The 21,506-nt window shown below is 40.2% G+C and overlaps 1 protein-coding gene across 1 annotated transcript in view; it reads left to right on the top strand.

Moving 5' to 3' along the window:
- Positions 1–11,924, top strand: part of PAXIP1 (PAX interacting protein 1) — a 96,797-nt gene extending 84,873 nt beyond the window's left edge. Inside the window, exons 17-21 of the mRNA XM_050940405.1 lie at positions 1,243–1,343; positions 3,039–3,173; positions 3,265–3,340; positions 10,142–10,206; positions 11,167–11,924. Coding sequence (XP_050796362.1) covers positions 1,243–1,343; positions 3,039–3,173; positions 3,265–3,340; positions 10,142–10,206; positions 11,167–11,178 — 389 coding nt within the window. The 3' untranslated portion in view covers positions 11,179–11,924. The remainder of the gene's footprint in view (positions 1–1,242; positions 1,344–3,038; positions 3,174–3,264; positions 3,341–10,141; positions 10,207–11,166) is intronic.
- Positions 11,925–21,506: the final 9,582 nt, after the last annotated feature.

Raw genomic sequence — 21,506 nt, 5'->3', positions numbered from 1 at the left:
CAGTACCATGTATGATTGAAATAGATAGATAGATATTTGAGATTTTTATTTATTTGATGAGTTAAACACATGGTGTTGCTGCCAAACCACTGCAAAGACTTAAAACTATAGATAAGACAATACTGTAGACAATAAGTAGGAAATCTTTTCTTGTTTATAAATGTGAGGTAGAGTTTTATCTCCCTTGGTCCAGCCTTATCAAACAAAACAAACAGTAAGAAAGCTCTTAGAAGGTGTAACTAAAATGTGTAAGGAGAAGCTGACGTTTTCATACTGAGTATAGAGTTGAAGGGAGACTATCACTTTAAAATCAGATCAGCTGTAATGAAGGAGTTATGTATTTTCAGGTACAGTTTCCATCCCAGAATGGGGGATAGCTCAGTGGTTTGAGCATTGCCCTGCTAAACCCAGGGTTGTGAGTTCAATCCTTGAGGGGGCCATTTAGGGATCTGGGGCAAAAATCTGCCTGGGGACTGGCCCTGCTTTGAGCAGGGGGTTGGACAAGATGATCTCCGGAGGTCCCTTCCAACCCTGGTATTCTATGATTCTAAGTCACCCTACCTGTCTTTTTGATTTTACTATCCTTTTAAAAAAATTTTTTTTTCCACTCTCCTATTTTGGTATGTGGGTGGGGATGGGATGTGAGCGAGAGACCTGAGGGAAGAAAATCCCATACAAGCAAAAGGAAATGCTGACTGACTTTGCAGGGGAAACAAATGAAAAGATTGCCATGTGGATAAGGCTGTGCACTGGGAGTCAGTTCCATGAGCTGTCACAGATTTCCTTTGTGTCTTGGGCACAATTCAGTTAACCACTTTGTGCCTTTGTTTTCATAAATGGGGATAAATGCTTTAATGTGGCTTGAAGCTCTCCAATACAGAAGTTTTGGAGCCCCTATAGGTTAGGAAATACTGTCAAATGTACAAAGTAAACAACAAAAATACAGAAATATATTAAGAACTTTTGTCAGTAATTTTGGTTGATCCTCAATAATAATAGTAAAATTAAATAATATATTTTATACAGGGGTCGTAACTTTTAAAGGGACAACATTTTTTAGTAGCTTGACTTCAATAAAAGGCAGTTTTTTATTAAAAGCAATGAGATTATGCTCATTTTACCAAATTTTTTACCATTAGTTTTTTACAATAATTTGAAATAAGGTTTTAATGTGGGTAAAGGGTTATGTTGACATATTTTCTTCCCTTGTCACATTTGTAACATTTATATTTTCTTTTCCAGATGAGCAGAACTTCATGCTCCGAGATGCAGAAGCTGAGGTGCTTTTCTGCTTCAGTTTAGAGGAGTCTCTAAAGAGAGCACAAGTGGCTCCACTTTTTAAGGTACACACTTTTTAATAACCTGCGTAAATACATATATTTTTTCATTGCTACAGTAAAAGACAGAACATGCTTGGTCACTCATTTGATCAATCTTGAATGTATTTTTCTGATAATTATCAATGCTTTTCCCAAACATGTGTTTAAGTAATAAAACAGCTTTCCTGGTAGGCATGCGCATATGCAAGAAGGCAGAGTAACACAAAAGGCTAAAAGCTTCAGTGTCTAAAACCAAATGAAAGAACTCTCTAGAGTGTGTTATTGCTATTAGCTGAAATGTATACATGTACTTATAGGGGAAACAATCTTGCATATATGTTTTCTGCACAATGCTGATACAAGTGTGACATTTTTATTGTTAGCATTGAATTAGAGTTCCACTTAGAACCAACGTTTTAATGCAGTTTCATAATCTTTTAAAGCAGTTTAACTTCTTAGTAGAAAACATATATGCAAGCTAGTTTCATCTGTATAATCACTTTACTTTCAGACTCCTGTTAAGAGCAGAATGATATGGATTCTTCTAAGAATATTTGTATAGGTAGATTTCTAAATATTTCATGTAAACCTTACAGTGAAATAACCTTAAAATTACTAAAATCATGTGTCAGATAGTATTGCTATTGGAATACACTACATCTATATACTATTGGTTTTATTCTTATACGTAAAGAAAAAGTTGGCCTTTCTGTGCTATGTTTTCACAGCAAACAAGAAAACCATTCACCTTTGTCCTGAGAGCAATACATAATGAGACATACCTCATCTAAAAGATGACTTTCCTGAACTTTGTCCCAGGATTGTGTATTATAAGAAACAATTTTGGATTTGGAGTAGAAGTGTTGTTTTAACAGAGACCAATTTACTTAAGCATTTTTTTTTTAATCTGTCACTTGAGGCATGCCAAAATAACTCTTTAGGGATTGAGCATAGAAGCTTTTGCACCTGGCATAGTTCAGTCAGAAATTCAGAATTCAAAAATAATGTAAAATTTCAGTTTTTTTTCTGGAAGTAAAGTTGGCTGGAGGATCAAAGAAGTTAAAATAGCATCTCTTTACCAGTTCAGATGGCAAGAATACATCTTCCCTCTAGCAAGTAGGAATAGATAAAATATACTTTATATAATCACCTATATTAAGAGTCTCAAGCAGGCAGAAAGCTAGTTGCAGTTTTGTTGGCAGACAATAGAAACTAGTGGTTATAAACTGGACAATAAGAAATTGTCAGTGAAACTAGATAGATAGAAATTAGATAGAAATAGAAATTTAGTGGTTATAAATTGGAAAATAACTCACCTTTTCTTTGTAGAAGTCCTTTTGCAAGCCATTGGCCAACCACACAGTTGAAATAGGGTATTTCTTTCTGCATCCTTACCAGACTGCTGTTTAATATTCATTAAGAAAATATTTATCATTTGAAGGTTTTATGCTCATTGTAAGTGTCACAGAAAGATTTGAGGTAAATAGGGGCAGATCTTCAGCTAGTGTAAGTTGTAATAGCTCCATTAAGAGCTATGACAGTTTACACCAGCTGAAGATCTGCTTCATAATTTATAAAATGACCTTTGCATTATAGTGGATATCAGCACTATACACAGATGCTAACGGATCAAAAGTTGTACTCTTCACTTTCCCTTTTTTACATTTTATTTATATATGTGTATGTATGTATTTTTTTAAAAAAGATTTTTGTTTTTAGGGGAAATATTTTTACATTACACCTGGAATTTGTCCTAGCCTTTCCACCATGAAGGCAATTGTGGACTGTGCAGGAGGAAAAGTATTATCCAAACAACCTTCTTTTCGAAAACTTATGGAACACAAGCAAAACAAAGTGAGTACAAGATCACTTGGCTTTCTGAAAATTATGTATAAAATATATTGTTCTTTCTTTGAACTCATATTTAGTATTTTTTTTAATTTAGAGTTTGTCAGCGATAATCTTGATATCCTGTGAAAATGATCTTCACTTATGTCGAGAATATTTTGCCAGAGGCATAGGTACGTGTGAACTGCTAATAGAATTCCAATTCATAATTTGCTTACTGTATTTATTTTTCATTGTATAAGTACATACACCCAATACTGGTAACAGTCAGAGATTAAAATACAGTTAAAGGAATCAGATGTGATGAAGCACCTTTTTAATAGTATGTCCTCAGTTTTAAAATAAAATATATAGGGCTTTTCTGCTTACTTGCTGATGTTTGAGCAGGCCTGTTACTGTCGCCTTATTCTTCCTGCCATCTTGATATGCAAATTTTCTGCTGCCTTTCAGTTTCAGCTCTGCTACTGCAAAATACTCTTCCAGGACCAAAAAGACTGCATGTTAGTCATCATACCAATTCATAAGACAGGAAATGCAGTAGACTACCAACAAATGCACAAGCCGCATATCTTTCTCTGTTTTAGGTTTATTTTCTGATCTTTGTATCTCTCAGAAAATCATTATAATTTAAATAGTAGGTACAGCATTTTCAGATGGAAATGTGATTTTGAAGTTGTCATTGTCTCCAAGGCAGAGTAATCAACAGTTTTTCTTCAAGTAGTGTCCCTACGGGTGCGTCGTTCTAGGTGCGCTTGCTTCTTCTGCACCTGTAATTGGAGATTTCACATAAGTGTCCATTTGGCCTGTGCATATGTGTCACCCAGTCTCATGCTCCACACTGTGATTATATAGTGTTCTGTGGGCGAACCACCCTCAGTTCCTTCTCAACTGCCTCAGTCTGAGACAGAGCCTTAGCAGTCATCTGTATTGATTTTTACCTCAACTGTGACCCCATAGCTCTTATAATAGTTAGTTTATTATAGTTGTTAATGTGTAGTAATATATAACTACACTAACAACGACTATTATATATATGGGTATGCCTGGTTATCCTGATTTCAAACGCTACCTATCATGGCGGGAAAAATGCCGGTGTGTGACAGACACTCCCAGCACATCCATTGCCTTAGGGAACCTCATATATCCCAAAAGTTCAACTTCTGCCTGGCATTAAATATCTAGAGCCAGAAAAAAATGGGATCAGACTTCAGCTCCTCATGGAGAACTCATTCCACCAGGACAAGGGACCCCCTCTATATGTTGGTCTCCGAGTAAGTGGGCTACCTCTACTGTCTTCCAGCTGCACTCTTTAAGGGTATCTAAGAGGAAAACCCATGATTCCTCTCATAAGTCTTCCAAGGATAGTGCCTTGAATTCTCCAGGTAGGAAATCTACCTTAGAGAAGCCGCAGTGGCCAAGGACGCCAACCAGTTCAGCACCCATTGGTCTTCAGAGCATTTGAGACACATAGTACCCTCAACTCCCTCAGCCACTGTTACTTTGGCTCAGGCCATTGATGTGGTACTGACAACACTCTCGGTACTCCGGGAGTTTTGTTTTCCCCAAGACCTCACTATGTCCAAGATGCCTGACTCACCATTGCTTGACTCTGATCTGCTGTCGGTACCAAAGACCTGCAGCTCTCTTGACATCTGTCGGGTACAGACAATTTTACCTTCTGTTTCTTCCAGTGCTCCACCACTCCAGAATGATCTGGAAGAGGAGGATTCTGATGGAGATCTTGCCTTGGTCTCTCAAATATCTGTCCAAGGCTGTCCTCTCCACCCTTATAAAGGCATTTTTCCAGAAGTCTGAGGAATTTAATCTCATTCATGAAAGATGAAGCCACCGTCTCACTGGTACAGGCACCCATGGATGCCTCCACCCATGCTATATGTGCCACCCCATTGGCCATACTGGGCCCCTGAGCGGCCTACCATCAGCAATTCTCTAGGGCCTCAAGTACTACCTGTCATAGGGATAGGTAGCCTTCATCACCCTCTCTCTCTGGGAGACCAGAATCTCAGGAAGAAACTTTTGAGGAACAGGAAGCTAGGGCTGATGAAGAGGTCTTTCCACCAGCCAACATCTCTTCTTAATCCCTGGATAAAGCTGTTATGCTACCTCCACCATCCTTGGCAGAAAATTTTAGGCAGTTCCCGAACCTTATCACCAGGAGAATTGTTGATTCTTTGAAGATCCTTCTTGAGGAGGTTAAAGAGCTATATCATAAGCTTCTTGACATCCTTCATACAACTTCATTGGCCCACATCACCCTGCCTATTAACGAGGCCCTCCTAGACCCTGCAAAGCTTATCTTGCACACCCTTTCCACACTTCCACCTTGTGCAAGAGAGTGGATAAGAAATATGTCCCCTGTAAGTATTCAGAATTTTTATTTTCATATCCCTCTCCTAACTCCCTGGTGGTCCAGGTGGTTAATGTACATGGAAGGCAGCACCACACTAAATGTATGCTCTGTGCTAGAGATCATAAACATCTCAATTTGTTCAGTAGAAAATCTTGTTTGTCAGATACTTTTCAGGTCAGAATTGCCAACTGCCGGGCATTGATGGCAAAGTACAACTATACAAATTATACCAAGCTGAATTCCTTTGAGCATCTACCAAAGAGCAAAGAGAACAGTTTCAAGCAATTATTGCAGAAGGCCAGCTTCTTGCCAAAACATTTCTGCAGGCCTCTGTCGACACTGTTGATACAGCTGCTCGTTCAGTTTCTACAGCGGTAGTTATAAAGAGGGTCTCCTGGCTGCAGCTCTCCAGATTTCCAAAAGAGGTCCAGAATATGGTCATAGACCTCCCTTTTGACGACACTAAACTGCTGACAGCACAGACAAATCTCTGCATATGTTAAATGACTCTAGGGCTACTTTGTGTTCTTTGCGGATTTATACATCTACCCACAAGAGAAAGTTTAGTAAGTTCCACACAGTGCAGAGATTCTGCCCTGCCCAGTTCTCAAGCTCCCAGAGATCATATGAATCTTAACACAAGAAAGAGATTCCAGAGGAAAAAACTACCGATTTCCCAACCTTTGACCTCTCACCCTTCCACCTTGAAACACTAATTTTGACAGGGAGGTCAAGGTGCTGAGCTTCCATCCCCATTCGTACCAACTGCAGTGATTCACTTGTGTTCCTCCCTTCGGCAACTGCCTTTACCGCTTTCGATGGGCTTGGGAGTCTTATCACTACGAACAGGTGGGTTTTGGAAATCTTCTACGTTCAGTACTCCATCCAGGTCACTTCTCCCCCTTCCCCATCCCTCTTCAGGGAACCCTCTTGTGAGCCCCCTTCTAAAATAAGAAAGGCTCTCTCCTACTCTTGGGTGCTATAGAACCTGTTCTCATGCAGCACAGAGGGAAAGGTTTTTATTCCAGGTTCTTCCTGGTTCCAAAAAAAAAAAAAAAAAAAAAAACGAATGGCACTTGGAAGCCTATCCTAGATGTAAGGCAACGCAACACATTTGTGAAGGCACAAAATTTCAGAGTGGTGACACTTGCGGCCATAATTCCATCTCTGGATCAAGGGGATTGAGTCTGAGTCTTTGACTTTCAGGATGCATATTTCCATATAGCGATCCACCTATCTCGCAAAAGATTCCTATGTTTTACTGTTGGTCATCACCACTTTCAGAACCGGATTCCCTTTTGGTTTCTCATCTGCCCCAAGGATCTTTTCAAAGGTTACATCAGTAGTAGCAGCACACCTCCTCAGAAAAGGAATTCTGGTGTTCTCTTACCTAGACAATTGGTTTCTGAAAGCCTGACGATGGCTTGCTCCCATGACAAAACTTCACTGGCTACTTGCAAGGCCATGAACCTCTTCCTCGGACTGGGCCTACAATTGAACATTCAAAAGTCCTTTATCTGTACAAGGGTTAGAATTCATAGGAGCTAATTTTGATTCAATAGCAGCAAGAGCCTACCTCCGAATTTACAGATTCATGGTTCTATCCAACATAGCACAATCCAGAACAGCCCACAGACTCCAGTCAAGAACGGTCTACAGCTGTTGAGACATATAGCAGTTGGCCCTTTCATTTACAGATCATTTAAGAATGTGAATGCATTGCCTTCAAGGGTGGCTCAGGACTGTTTATTTACCAGGCAAACACAGACTAACGACATTACTTTCCATACCCACCTTTGTTGAAGGAATCTCACAATGTCTACATAGGAGTCCCTTTTGCCTACAGTTCCTCAATAATTGTTATAACAAGCAATGCATCCCTGCTAGGTTGGGGAGCACATCTGGACACGCACATGGCCCAGACCAGGTGGACCCCTCAGGAGGCTTCTTTTGACATCAACCTCCTAGAGCTCAGGGTAGTCAGATATGCCTGTCTCCAATTTCTACCATTGATCAAGGCAAACACATAAAGGTCATGATGGACAAAAAGTCATGCATGTTCTGTTTTAACCATCACAGCAGCTTATCTTCCAGGCGCTCAGATTATGACTGCGGATACACTCAGTAGGCACTTCTCAGGAACATGAGTGAGAAATAGATTCCATTGTATTTCACCACATATTTTGGCAATGGAGCATCCTTTGAAAAGACCTGTTTGCCACAGCCAGAAACAAGAAATGTGCTCAGTTCCTCTCCAGAGGTAGGCAGGGTCAGCAATCCTGTCACCATCAGTGGTCATCAGGTCTGTTGTATGCGTTCCTGCTGACACCTTTAATCTCCAAAGTTCTGCTCAAGATGAAAAGGACAAAGGCAGAGTTATTCTAAGAGTTCCAACCTGGCCCAGAAAGTCATGGTTTCCTTACCTCATACAGCTGGCTGCTTGCTCACCAATCATTCTCTGGACCATTCTTTATCTTATCTCCCAAGAACATGAGAAGATCGTTTGCCCCAGTCTCTTAAGTCCTTTGCCTCAAAGCATGGCTAGTCGATTGTTCACAGGTTTAGAGACAATCTGTTTGGAGGGAGTAAAAAGAGTACAGTTACACAGCAGGAAGCAGTGAGGGCGCTACACTTACTTGCAGAAATGGACAAAATTTCACTGCTGGCATGACCTTTCCACTGGCAACCTCATTGCTGTCAGATACACTGGAAATACATCCTAGAAGTAAAAAAAAAAACAAAAACTTGGGTTTGTCGCTGAGCTCCACTAGGGTCCACCTAGCAGCCATCACAGCCTTCCACTACTCAGTAAAGGATTATTCCATGCTTGCTTACCCAGTTACAATGAGATTCCTCAGGGGATTCCAAAATCTCTTTCCGCAAGTCAATCATCCTGCTCCAATTTGGGACCTTAGCTTGGTTCTTAAATGTCTTATGAGAGCTCTGTTCAAACCACTGGCTACATGTATACTCCTCCATTTATCGATGAAAATGGCTTTCTTGGTAGCCATCACATCAGCTCGACGAGTTGGGGAAATAGAGGCCGTTATTTCGTACCCCCTCTTTCACTATATTTTTCAAAGATAAAATCACATTACAACTTCTCCCTGAATTTCTACCAGTCAGAAGATCCCTGGCCTTCTGTCTTGACGGGACTAAATCTTTCAGAATTGCCCCCCACTATCAACAGTTATGTCACTCTGCTGTGTATGGCTCTGTTATACTTTATTCAATATGGACTCAACTCTGAAGCCCCTCCTCCTTAAGGGGAACTGCTCAGTAGTCGCCTAGAATGGAGCACAGACAGAGACACTAGTCAGATGAGAAGAAATGGTTATTCAGTGCAGTAACTTGTTCTTTGAGAGGTGTTTCCCTATGGGTGCTTCACTATTCGCCCTCCTTCCTCTCTACTTTGGAGTTGTCTGCTATGGAGCTTCTCAGTAAAGAAGGAACTGAGGGCAGTTCTGCACAGTGCTATATGCAGCGCTCGGTGTGGAGCATGAGACTACGTAGCATATGTGTAGGCCGAACGGACACTGCTATGTGAAATCTCTGAACAAAGGCACAAGGCATTCAAGTACACAGAGTGGAGCACCCATTGAGATGTGTCCCCCTAAAAACCACATGGTGAGAAACCATTTCATAGACCCACCTATGACTGATAAGAGGCCATCATTGAAGGGCAGGGCTTCAACACTTCACTCACTCACTCATGCCCGTCACCCCAATCGATACATGGGTCTGTGTTTATTGTGAGGTGGGGGAATTGCCTTGGTACCAATTCTGAAAGATCCAAAGACAATAAATTTGTCAACAGGACAGAAGAACACTTCAAACACTAAAACTAATCCTGCACTAGAGAGGGGATAAACAGAGAAGTTCTAAATCTGCTGCATGTAGCAGGGAGGACTGTATGCAGTTCCAACTCGAAGCCATAGGCAGTCAGAGAGAATTCACTTTCAGTTGGGGCTGCACTCCCTTTTATGCCCTCAGGTTTGGGGAACTGGGACATGCAAGGTGCATGTGCAGACCCAGTTGACACTGCTGGCCAAACTTTCTGAACCTGCATGTATGAGATGCCCAAACACCAACAATGGGATCCACACAGGCAATACTTGCACATCTACATACAGTAGCCACAAAATATGGACCCAGTGTAATAACCAACATTAAATCACACTTCAGACAAAAAAAATCACACAACCTTCCTAACCAAAGCTTTGATCCTGTGCTGAACTCCATGTGGAGAGCCTCTCTCCCCTGCACTCCTGTAATGCTTCATTGACTGAACTGCACTCCTATGGTGCTTCAGTGATTTACAGGGTTCTTCTCAAAACAAAACTTTGTGCAGGACAGGGCCCATTTCGGGCAAGTGGTCAAGCAGATAGGCCAAGTCAGTATACTTGAGCTGTGCCTCACTGGTAGAGGAAATAGGGTCAAACTAAAACAATCCCACTGAGAATGTCTGCCTTCCAGTTCTTCAGTGTTCAATTCTAGGTCTGTCAGTGGACATATGTCAGCTGATCCCCCATGCTCCTTGCGATGTAGAGTGAAGGCGGCTCTCTGTAGTATATTAATCTTACATATTTTTAAATATTTCTAGATGTCCATAATGCTGAGTTTGTTCTGACTGGAGTACTTACTCAAACACTGGATTATGAATCATATCCTTTTTATATGAAAACCAAGAAATGTGATTGTTAGGAAAGGTTCTATGGTTTTACTAAATGTATTTATATACTAGGAAACAAGGTAAGTTACTACGTTATTCTGTGGTTTCTGGAGATGTAGGTTCAATTTAAAGTGAAATGGATTTGGTGACTTTTTTCCAATCACTCATACGTGTAGTATCCTCTGTCATATTCATCCTCCCTTTTTGCACAGTTGAACCTATCTAGACACTGATTGCTTTGTCTTGAATTTAAGATTTGGGTGGATTTGTGGAGAACATACTTGCTGTTTTCCCAGTACACCTCGACTCTGATGTAACACTACCCAATATAACACAAATTCAGAAATAATGCAGTAAAGCAGCGCTCCGGGGGGACGGGGCTGGGCACTCTGGCAGATCAAAGCAAGTTCGCTATAGCATGGTTTCATCTATAACGCAGTAAGATTTTTTGGCTCCCAAAGACAGCATTATATCAGGGTAGAGGTGTACTTGACAGATTACTTTGGATTCCCCTGAAACAGAGAACCCTATGGGGTAGTTGAGTTGGGGAATGATATGAATAATTAATTTTAAATGACAGATTTTATCCTGATTACTGAAACTAAACATTTTTGGATTGCAATAATGTATTAACGATGGGTAAAGAGGGTACTACATAAATACGATGTAATTCATTATGGGGGCGAGGGCCTTAAAAAATGTGTGGCTTTTTTGAAGTATATTCTAGAAAAGATTATTACTCTGAACAGAAAAAAAGTAGGTTGAACATAACAATAGCAACACTTTAAGCAAAAGTATGAATTCTATTTGTCAGTGGTTTCTAGAAGTAGCAAATAGCTCATCAGTAATATTCGCCTAAGAAAAGCAAATATTATACTACTTTGAGTTAGTTTTATGTACATTTTTTTCTGCACTAATTTTTCAGAGTTGTTTTCCCTTAACAAAAACTTACATATAAATTTACTTGATGGATTGTAAAATGCCTTATTGCTTCGGAGTCCTTGGAGCATTAAATCTAGCTGTTCCAGCCACCATGTAAAGTAACTAATACTTCCTGTGAATGCTGTTTTCCAGCCATGTTCCTTGGGATGATGAGCAGTTCAAAGCAGGAAAGCAAAAAAACTGCATCTTTTTTAGGATGTGTACTTTTATTATGAGGAAACATAATTTACTATGTTTTGTATGATACTACTGTTTTAAAAAATCCCATTTTAGATATCATAATTAGTTTGCTAGTTTTTAAATATTTTAACTATGGTACTTCAACCTAAAGGAAAATTTGGATGTGAAAATAAAAATAAGGGATTGCTGTCTCTTAAGATTGAAAATGTTTTGTACTTTATTTTTATTTCTTACACTCTATTTTCTTTTATATTGGTGTTTTGCCCAAGTTTTAAATAAATGTACTATAAATGTTTTACTCTAAATTTTAGTGGTGTTTTTTTAAATATGGTGCAGTTATGGCACTCTGGTAAAAGAAAGTGAATCATTTTTCCACATGGTGTAAGATTTTAAGTTTATTTTTGGGGGTATGTTAATATATAAAAGCCAGGTAAATTAAACGGAAATTCTTGTAAGTGTATAAATGTGTTCCTTCCAACGCATTTATAAACTTGGAGGAGGGAGTGACTACAGCCCACACACTCATAACTCTGTTGTGATAACTTTCTTCTGTATAATCAATTTTATGAAATAAATTTTTAAAATCTCTCAATTATTTTTAACTTGTATTTTATCAAAAGTGAACTGTTCTTACAATACACATGCCATTACATCTACTTTATCACTTTAGATTCTTAATCCCGATCAACAAATAGATAAAAAACCCAGTCTGAGAGGACCTGCATTTTGCTTAATCAGCAAACAATTATGTTAAACTCTTCAGGAGAGAGGCATTCTGTTTGCTTGTGAAGGACCATGCATGCTGACCCAGTGTAACTCTTGCATTTAAGTGTGCTCTGTAAATTGCTCAAAAGTATTTTGAACAGTATCTAACCATGTTTTTTAGCAGGTACTATATTCTTATTTAGACACCACTTGTTGAGAAGATTTTGCAAAGATAGTAATATCAAAAAGTGAGCAAAGCTGATCTTCAGTTTGTCCATAGAAAGCTCAGTTTATATCATGCTATTTAATTTATATAAGTATTTAAAACTATGCATTTTGTGTTTTAGAGAATGCATTAAATCTTTGTGGTAATTGACTTCTTTCTCTGTTGCTTCCCTTCTGGGAATGTTTAAAGTTGGGCATATGGTTAAGTACCTTGCTGAACTAGAGTTCTGCACTCTTTAATGTGATTTCTTAAGCATTTTTTTGCTCCTCCTTCGGGTAACTATAATACATGAGATCTTCAAACTATACAGTCTGTTTACTGCTGATCTTAGAGCTGGATAAAATTTTGAGTTCAGAATTTTTTTTTTTTTTTGCCAGTTCAAATAGTATCTATTGGAATTTTTTGTTGAAACTTGTTTAATTCAAAATAAATATTGATTCTTCATTGAGAATTGCCTCTGCAAATTCTCACTCTTGAGCATGTGTACATTGTCAGTAAGAGCTCTGAAACTGTTTAGAAAGCAGTCAATGTTGGTACACTGTGTACATTTCTAGAATTTGAGAATTAAGTGTGAGGATATTTAAGGAAACAGCCCTGTTGTCCTTTGTTGTTTTCTTACCACCATAGGCAATGGGTCCCTGAACTATCACTTCAGTTTTCTTTAGCATTGTAGTTTTCACTTCATATCTTTTTACTCTGAGTAGTGATTTTTATGTGTGGGATACAGAAAATACATGATGGTGACAATGGTGACAAAGGTTTGATCAGCATGAGTTTTGGTATGGTTGCCCTATCACAAGTGACAAAGCCATGAGAAATAAGTTGTCTCTTGCTTCAAGGCAGGTCAAGAGGCTGAAAGGGAGCAAAAGTTAGCCAGGATCAGAACAGGAAAAAAATGGTGAGACTTTCCAAAGTTCCACCTCCTTGTGACCCCAAAATGGGATGCCATTCAGCAAGTTGTGCAACTCTTCATAATATGATCTCTTTCTTGCAGGGTTTGATCAGCAATGAAATAATTCTCATTTTTGACGTTTAAATTATCAACCTTCACAGAATTTTTTTTGTTTTTAATTTTAAGACTTCTGGGAGTCAAGGAAAGGGGTGGGAAAAAGCAGCAGGAGTCAACTGGCTGGGTATTTCTGATAGGTTATTGTTTTCATTCAAGCAGTAAGGAACTTCTACTGTATATTGGCAGTTTTTCAAAGAGACATTATAAAGGCAGAAGAGCAAACTATCCCACTGTGTAGGAAAGATAGGAAGTATGGCAAGAAACCACACTGGCTTAATCAGGAGATCGTCAATGATCTGAAACTCAAAAAAGAGTCCTACATAAAGTAGAAACTCGGACAAATTGCAAATGATGAATATAAACAAACACCACAAGCATGTAGGGACAAAATTAGAAAGGCGAAGGCACATAATGGCCTGGCCTACAATGGGGGGACAGGGGGAAGGATTGATTTAAATTACACAACTTCAGCTACATGAATAACGTAGCTGAAGTCGATGTACTTAGATCGACTTACTGTTGTGTCTTCACCGTGGTGAGTCAACAGCTGCCAATCCCCCATTGACTCTGCCTGTGCCTCTCTACGAGCTGGAGTACAGGAGTCGACATGAGAGTGCTCGGGGATCGATTTATCACGTCTAGACTAGACGCAATAAATCATTCCCCACTGGATCGATCGCTGCCTGTCAATCTGGCCGGTAGTGAAGACATACCCAAAGAGACTAAACTAGCTAGAGACATAAAGGGTAACAAGAAAACATTCTACAAATATATTAGAAGCAAGAGGAAGACCAAGGATAGGATCGGCCGATTACTCAATGACGGCGGGGTTGAGGAGTCAATACCAGAAAATGTGGAAATGGCAGAATTACTAAACTTTTGTTTCCAGTTTTTACCAAAAAGGTTAGCAGCAATTGGATGTCTGACACAGTGAACGGCAGTGAAAATGAGGAATGATCTGAGGCTAAATTAGGGAAGATAAAAATTGCTTAGACAAGTTAAATGTCTTCTAGTCACCAGGGCCTGATGAAATGTGTCCTAGAAACCTCCTCAGTCAGCTGCCTGAGTAATCTGAGCCATTAGTGATTATCTTCGAAAACTCATGGAAAATGGGAGAGATTCCAGAGGACCAGAAGAGGGCAAATATAGTGCCAATCTATAAAAAAGAGAATAAAGACAACCTGTGGACTTACAGACCAATCAGCTTAAACTTCAGTACCCAGAAAGATAATGGCGGAAATAATCAAGCAATCAGTTTGCAAACACTTAGAAGATAATAAGGTGATAAGTAATAGTCAACATAGATTTGTCAAGAATGAATCATGTCAAACCAACTTAATAGCTTTATTCACAAGATAACAAGCCTTGTGGATGGGGGAAGCGGTAGATGAAGTATATCGTGGCTTTACTAAGGATATGTCTATACAGACAGTGCTTCTGCAGCGCAGCTGTACCAACGGGAGGGAGCTCTCCTGTGAGCATAAAAAACCCACCTCCATGAGCGGTGTAAGTTATGTCAGTGGGAGAAGTTCTCTTGCCGACATCGTGTGAACAGCGCTAACGCTTATGTCGGTGTAACTTATGTCTCTGGGGGAGGGTGGCATATTCACACCCTGAGCAACTTACGTTTTGCTGACATATGCTGTAGTGTAGACAGCCTAAGGGTTTTGATAATGTCTCACATGACTTTCTTATAAACAAACCAGGAAATAAAGCGTAGATGGAGCTACTCTAAGGTGGGTGCATAACTGGTTGGAAAACTGTTCCCAGAGACTAGTCATCAGCGATTCACAGTCAACCTGGAAGGGCATATTCAGTGGAGTTCTGCAGGAATCTGTCGTGGTTACAGTTCTGTTCAATATCTTCATCAATGATTCAGATAATGGCATAGAAAATACACTTGTAAATTTTGTGGACAATATCAAGATGGGAGGGATTGCATGTGCTTTGGAGGCTAGAATTATAATTCAAAATGATCTAGACAAACTAGAGAAATGGTCTGAAATAAATAGAATGAAATTCAATAAGAACAAATGCAGGGTACTCCACTTAGGAAGGAATAATCAATTGCAAACATACAAAACAGGAAATGACTGCCTAGGAAGGAGTACTGCGGAAAAGGGTCTGGGATTAATAGTGGGTCACAAGCTAAATATGAGTCAATAGTGTAACACTTGCAAAAAAAAGCAAACATAATTCTGGAATGTATTAGCAGGAGTGTTGTAAGCAAGGCACAAGAAATAATTCTTCCACTCCACTCTGCGCTGATTAGTCTTCAGCTGAAGTAGTTCTGAGCGCCACATTTCAGGAAAGATATGGACAAATTGGAGAGAGTCCAGAGGAAAGCAACAAAAATGATTAAAGGTCTAAAAAAGGTGATATCCAAAGAAAGATTGAAAAAAAAACGGTTTATTTAGTCTGGAGAAGAGAAGAATGAGGGAGAACCTAGTTACGATTTTCATGTACATAAAAAGTTGTTACAAGAAGGAGGGAGAAAAATTGTTCTCATTAACTTCTAAGGATAGGACAAGCAGCAATGGGCTGAAAGCTTCCTAACTGTCAGGGTAGTTAAGCACTGGAACAAATTGCCCAGAGATGATGTGGCATCTCTGGCACTGGAGGTTTTTAAGATTAAACACCACTCAAACGGTCTAGTTTTTACATAGCCCTGCCTTGAGAGTAGGAGACTAGACTAGATGATCTATTGAGGTCCCTTCGAGTCCTACACTTCTATTATTCTATGGTTGTATACAAACTGTTTTAAATTGAATGGGGTAATATTTCCTTTTGGTATAGTGACTGTATTGTTCCTGAAATGTTTATGAATTTCACAGAATGTGATATAAAAATTAAATCTGATGGGTTAGCTATTGTATGTTGTTTAAAAAGCATTTTCTCTGTGCCATGCATCAGTTTGTGGGGATTAAGATGCTTTTCGTTATACAAACAATACTGCTTTTGTTGCTCCTGGCCTTGCATTTAAAGCAATTGTTCTGAAGCAGAAATATTTTCAGTGCGAAATCATTTATGCCAGTCTGAGTTCTAGTACTTAGCGCAGTTATAGAACTTCATGTCTTCACAGTACATTACAAAGATTAATCTACTAACAAACTTAGGCCCTGATCCTGCAATTCATAGGTTCATAAGCAAGAAGGGACCACTATGATCCTCTTCTAATCTGAGCTCCTGTATAACACAGGTCATAGAACTTCTCCAAAAAATTGCTAGAACAGATCTTTTAGAAAAAAAATCCACTCTTTATTTAAAAATTGTTGGTGATGAAGAATCCACCGTGACCATTGGTAAATTGTTCCAGTGATTAATTAGAATTTACACCTTATTTCCAGTTTAAATTCATTTAGCTTCAGTTTCCATCCATTGGATTGTGTTATACTTTTCTCTGCTAGACTGAAGAACCCATTATTAAATAATTGTTCCCCATTGTGACAGAGTGCTAAGGGCTAGCATTTAAGGCAGCACTACTAGTCACTATTAGTATTAATTAGGTTCCCCTGGAGAAGGCCTAATTGGACAGAAGTGTACTTGATTACCAGGCCAGATTGGGCCTAATGAGCCAATTAGCCCGTTAATAGGGAAGCTGTACAAAAGGGCACAGGAAAGAGTGCTTGGGGGCGGGAAGAGAAGAAGAGAAATAGAAGGCTAGGAGAGCCAGTGACACCTTACCACATACTCCTTTTGGAGGAGGGGTTAGAAAGTTGAGATACAGTGTGTAAAGGTGTGAGACACCACTATGTATGAGAGGAGAGATTAGAACACTAAATAAACTACACAGTGGTGTTTACAAACAAGAAGGTCTCAGTGCAGTCTGTGCTTTTGGTAAAGGCAGGGCTGCAGCCCACAGCCCCATCACACCCACGTTAGTACTGATAGATTGTAATCAAGTCACCCCTTAACCTACTGATCTAACTACCGTTATATCTCTTTATACCAGATATTGAACCATTTAACAATGACAGGCTGGTTTTCACCCGGGTCAGTTATATACTGGACAGCGTCTGACCATGTATCAAAGATGGATATGAAAAGGGATTGATTACAGAAGCGGTGTTTGTTGGTTTCTCAGCCACCTACGATACAGTCCATCATCATGGGCTCCTTGCCAAGGTATCAATGATAATGAAGAGCCACCACTTCACAAAGCTAATACAGACCATACTGGAGAACAGAAGATTCTTCATGAACTTTTGTGGCAAATGGAGCCAATGGCAACGACAGAAGGATGGGCCCCCCATAAGGTAGTGTCTTAGCACCTACATTTTTCAACATCTACACAAATGACCAATCAAGCTACCCTGCACAAGGTATCTAGGCAGAAGATCTATGTGAGACACAGTCTAAGAAGTCTGGCATATTAGAGAGTATTCTGGTGAATGCACTTAACACCCTAGACAAATAATATACAGCCAACCAACTGCATGCAAACCCAGTAAAGTCACAAGTCAGTGCATTCTGTCTCAAAAACCGAGCACAAATGCAAAGAAATTTACTCATTCCATAAATATTTTATACCTCAGTGTTACTCTCAACTGCACACTCTCCTGTAGAGTTCACACTGAGAAAACTAAAGCACAGGCTGGCATTCGAAACAACATTATCAGTAAGCTGGTTACATCAAAGTGGGATGCTGACCTGTCCATTTTCCAACCAATAGCACTGGCCCTTTTCTACTTCTCTGCTGAATAAGTCTGTGCAGTGTGAACCCAATCCCCTCACGCTGCCTGCTGCGATATTGCAGGATGCCTTAAGCCTACTCACTTCAACAGCCTCTACATCCTTGCTGATATTGCTCCTTCTTATAGATGCCACGAAGTCGCTAAGAGTCAAACGCACAAGGCGATGCACAGATCCAAGACATCCACTGTATCATATAACAGGATGCTGAGGCGACTGAAGTCACAACAAAGTTTTCTTGCCACCATTGAACGCCTAACATTGTCACCCAGACGAGTTCAGTTATGGCAAACAAGAGTAGAGGATAACCCTGTAGCCTGTGTGCTCCAGCTTCCAACAGTTGAGCACCTTCCATTTGGTACAGATCAGTTCAGGACTATATGGTGTTACCTTAATCAACTCTGCACTGGAGCTGGCCAGACTAGAGATGCGATGATTAAGTAGGGCTACACCATTGGCCCCAATACCTGGACTGTGGCAGAGAGCTTCAAAATATGAAGCATCTCCTGCAGTGCCATCTGCTTGAGCATGAATGCTCTTCCAGTGACCTGGTGGAGTGCACTGATTGGGCAATCATATGTGCACAGATATAGCAAGAGGCAGTATGAGGACACAACAAAAAGATCCCTTAACCTCTTTATTAGACTCTAGAAGCTAAAATCTATTTAGCTTATCACTATAAGGCATGTCTTCTAATCCTTTAATCATTCTCATGGCTCTTCTCTGAACCCTCTTCAGTTTATCAACATCTTTCTTGAATTGTGCGCACCAGAAGTGGACACGGCATTGCAGCAGTGATCGCACCCAGTGTGAAATACTTGCTCCTGGTGGTTATGAACTGTCAGGCTTCCTGTCTGACTCCCTCTCCCACCAATTTTTCTTTGCAGCCAACTCAATTCTTCCTTCCTGGTGTTTCCTGAACTTGGTTGTCTAGGAGCTCTTCAACAGTGTCTCAACTTGTCCTCCAGTTCAAGAATCTTTTCCTCCAGCACAGCCACCTGTTTGTGCTTCAGGCACAGGAAATTCTGGTGTCAGGCAGGAAAGAGAATATGACAGGGCTGGCACCTTGCAGCCTTAGCAAGACACTGATCAAAGCTCCAAGGTCTTGCTCAGGCCTACAGCCCAGCTACACAGCCTGTATACAGAGAACAACAAACAGCCCACAGACCGACCATTCACCAAGTCCCTCTACCTCCGAGCACAGAATTTGCTGCTGGAGCTACCACCTCTGAAACTCTCCTGTTAGCTGCCTCTGTTCATGTGTGCTTAACTCCTCATGGCAAAAATCAGTGGGACTACTCACTGTGCATAAAATTAAGCACATGCATATGCCTTCACAGGCCTGGGATCTTACCGCTAAAATTGTTAGAGCTACTTACTGCAGCACAAATCCTGTCATCTTTACTCAGGCAAATGTAGCATTGAATGTGAGAAATTTTGCCTAGGGATTGAAATAGAACTGCTGGATTTGGCCCTACTTGTGTCTCCTTTTATAACTGTCCTCACCTTTAGGATTAATTTATTCTATCTTCAGCAGCCATGCTGTTGATGTATTACTATTTGACAGAAATATCGAACAGTGAAAAAGAGGTGAATGTCATAGCCTCTTCAAGGTAACACCATTCCATGAAAACTATCCAAAATACTGTCAGGTATTGCATAGAGTAGCTTGAAGAAAAGTGAACGCAATGATGGAACAAATGAACCCCCTGGGAAATGTGAGCTGTAAAGCATCTGTTTCATCATCAGTGGAGACAGTGTTTATGCAGCCAACACACAATATGAAGGATTTTGATTAACCTTTCAATTAGAGTAAAAACAACAATTAACTGCCAAGAAATAGTCCTTCAAGAACCACAGGAGCTGTCCAGAGCCAACTGGTGTGCACAGATGTTGTGTATATGATTGGTGGTCAAGGGAGGATTTGACGCAGGATTCCAGTATTAGATTTCTAGAGAGTATTTTCAAAGAATGGTGCATTTTGTGGAGGTATAGTTACTTGGGGGATGTCTATACCGCAATGTAAACCCAGCTTTTGAAGTCAAGCTCAAACCTAACCCCCTTTCCATCTACACACAAATCTATGCTAGTCCAGAGCTTAGAACCAGGGACCCAGGACCCCAAGGGGGTGGAAGCTCTGAGCCTGAGTCAAGTTGGATCCCAGGGTTCAATCCCTATTGCTTTGCAGTGTAGACACAGCCCTACTGGACTCATGCTCTGGGAATGTGCGAATAGTATTCCACAATCCTACGGACTGACTTTCTTTGTCCTCTGGACAATCAAGTTTGGTAGGCAGTCCAGTTTTCCCACACTACACCAAAAAAACCCAAAGGGCTAGAGTAACCACATTTTGGGATGGCACTAGGAAGTCTGGGATATAGGTGGTTGGACTCAGGCCTGCATAATGCAGTGTAGTCACTGGAGCCCCAGGTTGAGGCCCAGGGTTGAACAAGTCCTAATCTAGGGTTACAAATGAGTGTAGACACTCAAGCCCTGGGTTAACACACGAGGGTCTGTTAACTCAAGTTCTACTAACCCTGGGCTTGCATTGCAGTGCACACATATACTTAGTGTCTGACTTGATCCTAATGGCTCTTCCCCTTCTGAGGACAAAGTGAGCAGCTTGTTCCCTTCTAGAACAATGTAAACAGCAACATGAAGCAGACATTTTTAGCTCATAACACTCCTGTGTATTCTTTGTAAAAAGTCTTCATTCTAACTTTTTGGTTCTGAGAATCATTTATCCCTCACATATGTTGACAATCCAGTTTTCTATCTCTCTTTTAGGTATTTATATGTCCCCCATCACTGTAGTATCAGAGTGCCTCGCAATCTTAAATGATTTTATCCTAAACACCCAAGATCACATGTCTGGCGGAACTGGGAGTTGAACATAGGTCTCCCATGTCCTAGGCTAGAGCCCTAGCCACTGGAAAATCCTTCCTCACACAAACTTCAAATACAAGGTATATGCACAGAAAGACTAAAGAAATCCCAACCCAATTGGGCTAAAGGAATAACACAGAGTAATCATTAGATACAATACATAAGAAGCACATATGGATGAAAGAAGAAGAAAACATACATGCTAAAAGGGAAATTTACTGTACATCTCAAATAAAGAAAAACTTGGAGTGCTGATCCGGATGTGTATTCCACATGTGGGTATGCGTCTGCTTCATGAGACCAGAGATTTGTTGCAAGTAGTGTCTGTTGGTCCATATATGCAGTTAGTTGCTCTCCTCATGTTCCAAACGAAAGTAATAAAAGGCAGTACAGATTGACTCCTCTCTAGTTCCTTCTTACTGCCACATGGCCTGGGTAGGAATTCTGTGCCCACTAAAATTTTTCTATACTTCAATTCCTGTAAATACATATTATAAATAGTTTTTATAGATAGTGTAGTCTTCCCACTTCTGGGAACTTCTCCCCAGACTATGCCAAGAGTCCTAGGGTTTATGAATTATGTCTCCTAGTCCAACTCTCACCAGTGACAAACACCAGTGCTGCCTTTACTGCCTTGGAGAGACTAATGTTGCCAC

The sequence above is a fragment of the Gopherus flavomarginatus genome, chromosome 2, assembly GCF_025201925.1.
Source record: "Gopherus flavomarginatus isolate rGopFla2 chromosome 2, rGopFla2.mat.asm, whole genome shotgun sequence".
NCBI lineage: Eukaryota > Metazoa > Chordata > Testudines > Testudinidae > Gopherus > Gopherus flavomarginatus.
The sequence above is the reverse complement of the archived record's forward strand: the minus strand, read 5'-3'. Positions and strand labels throughout refer to the sequence as shown.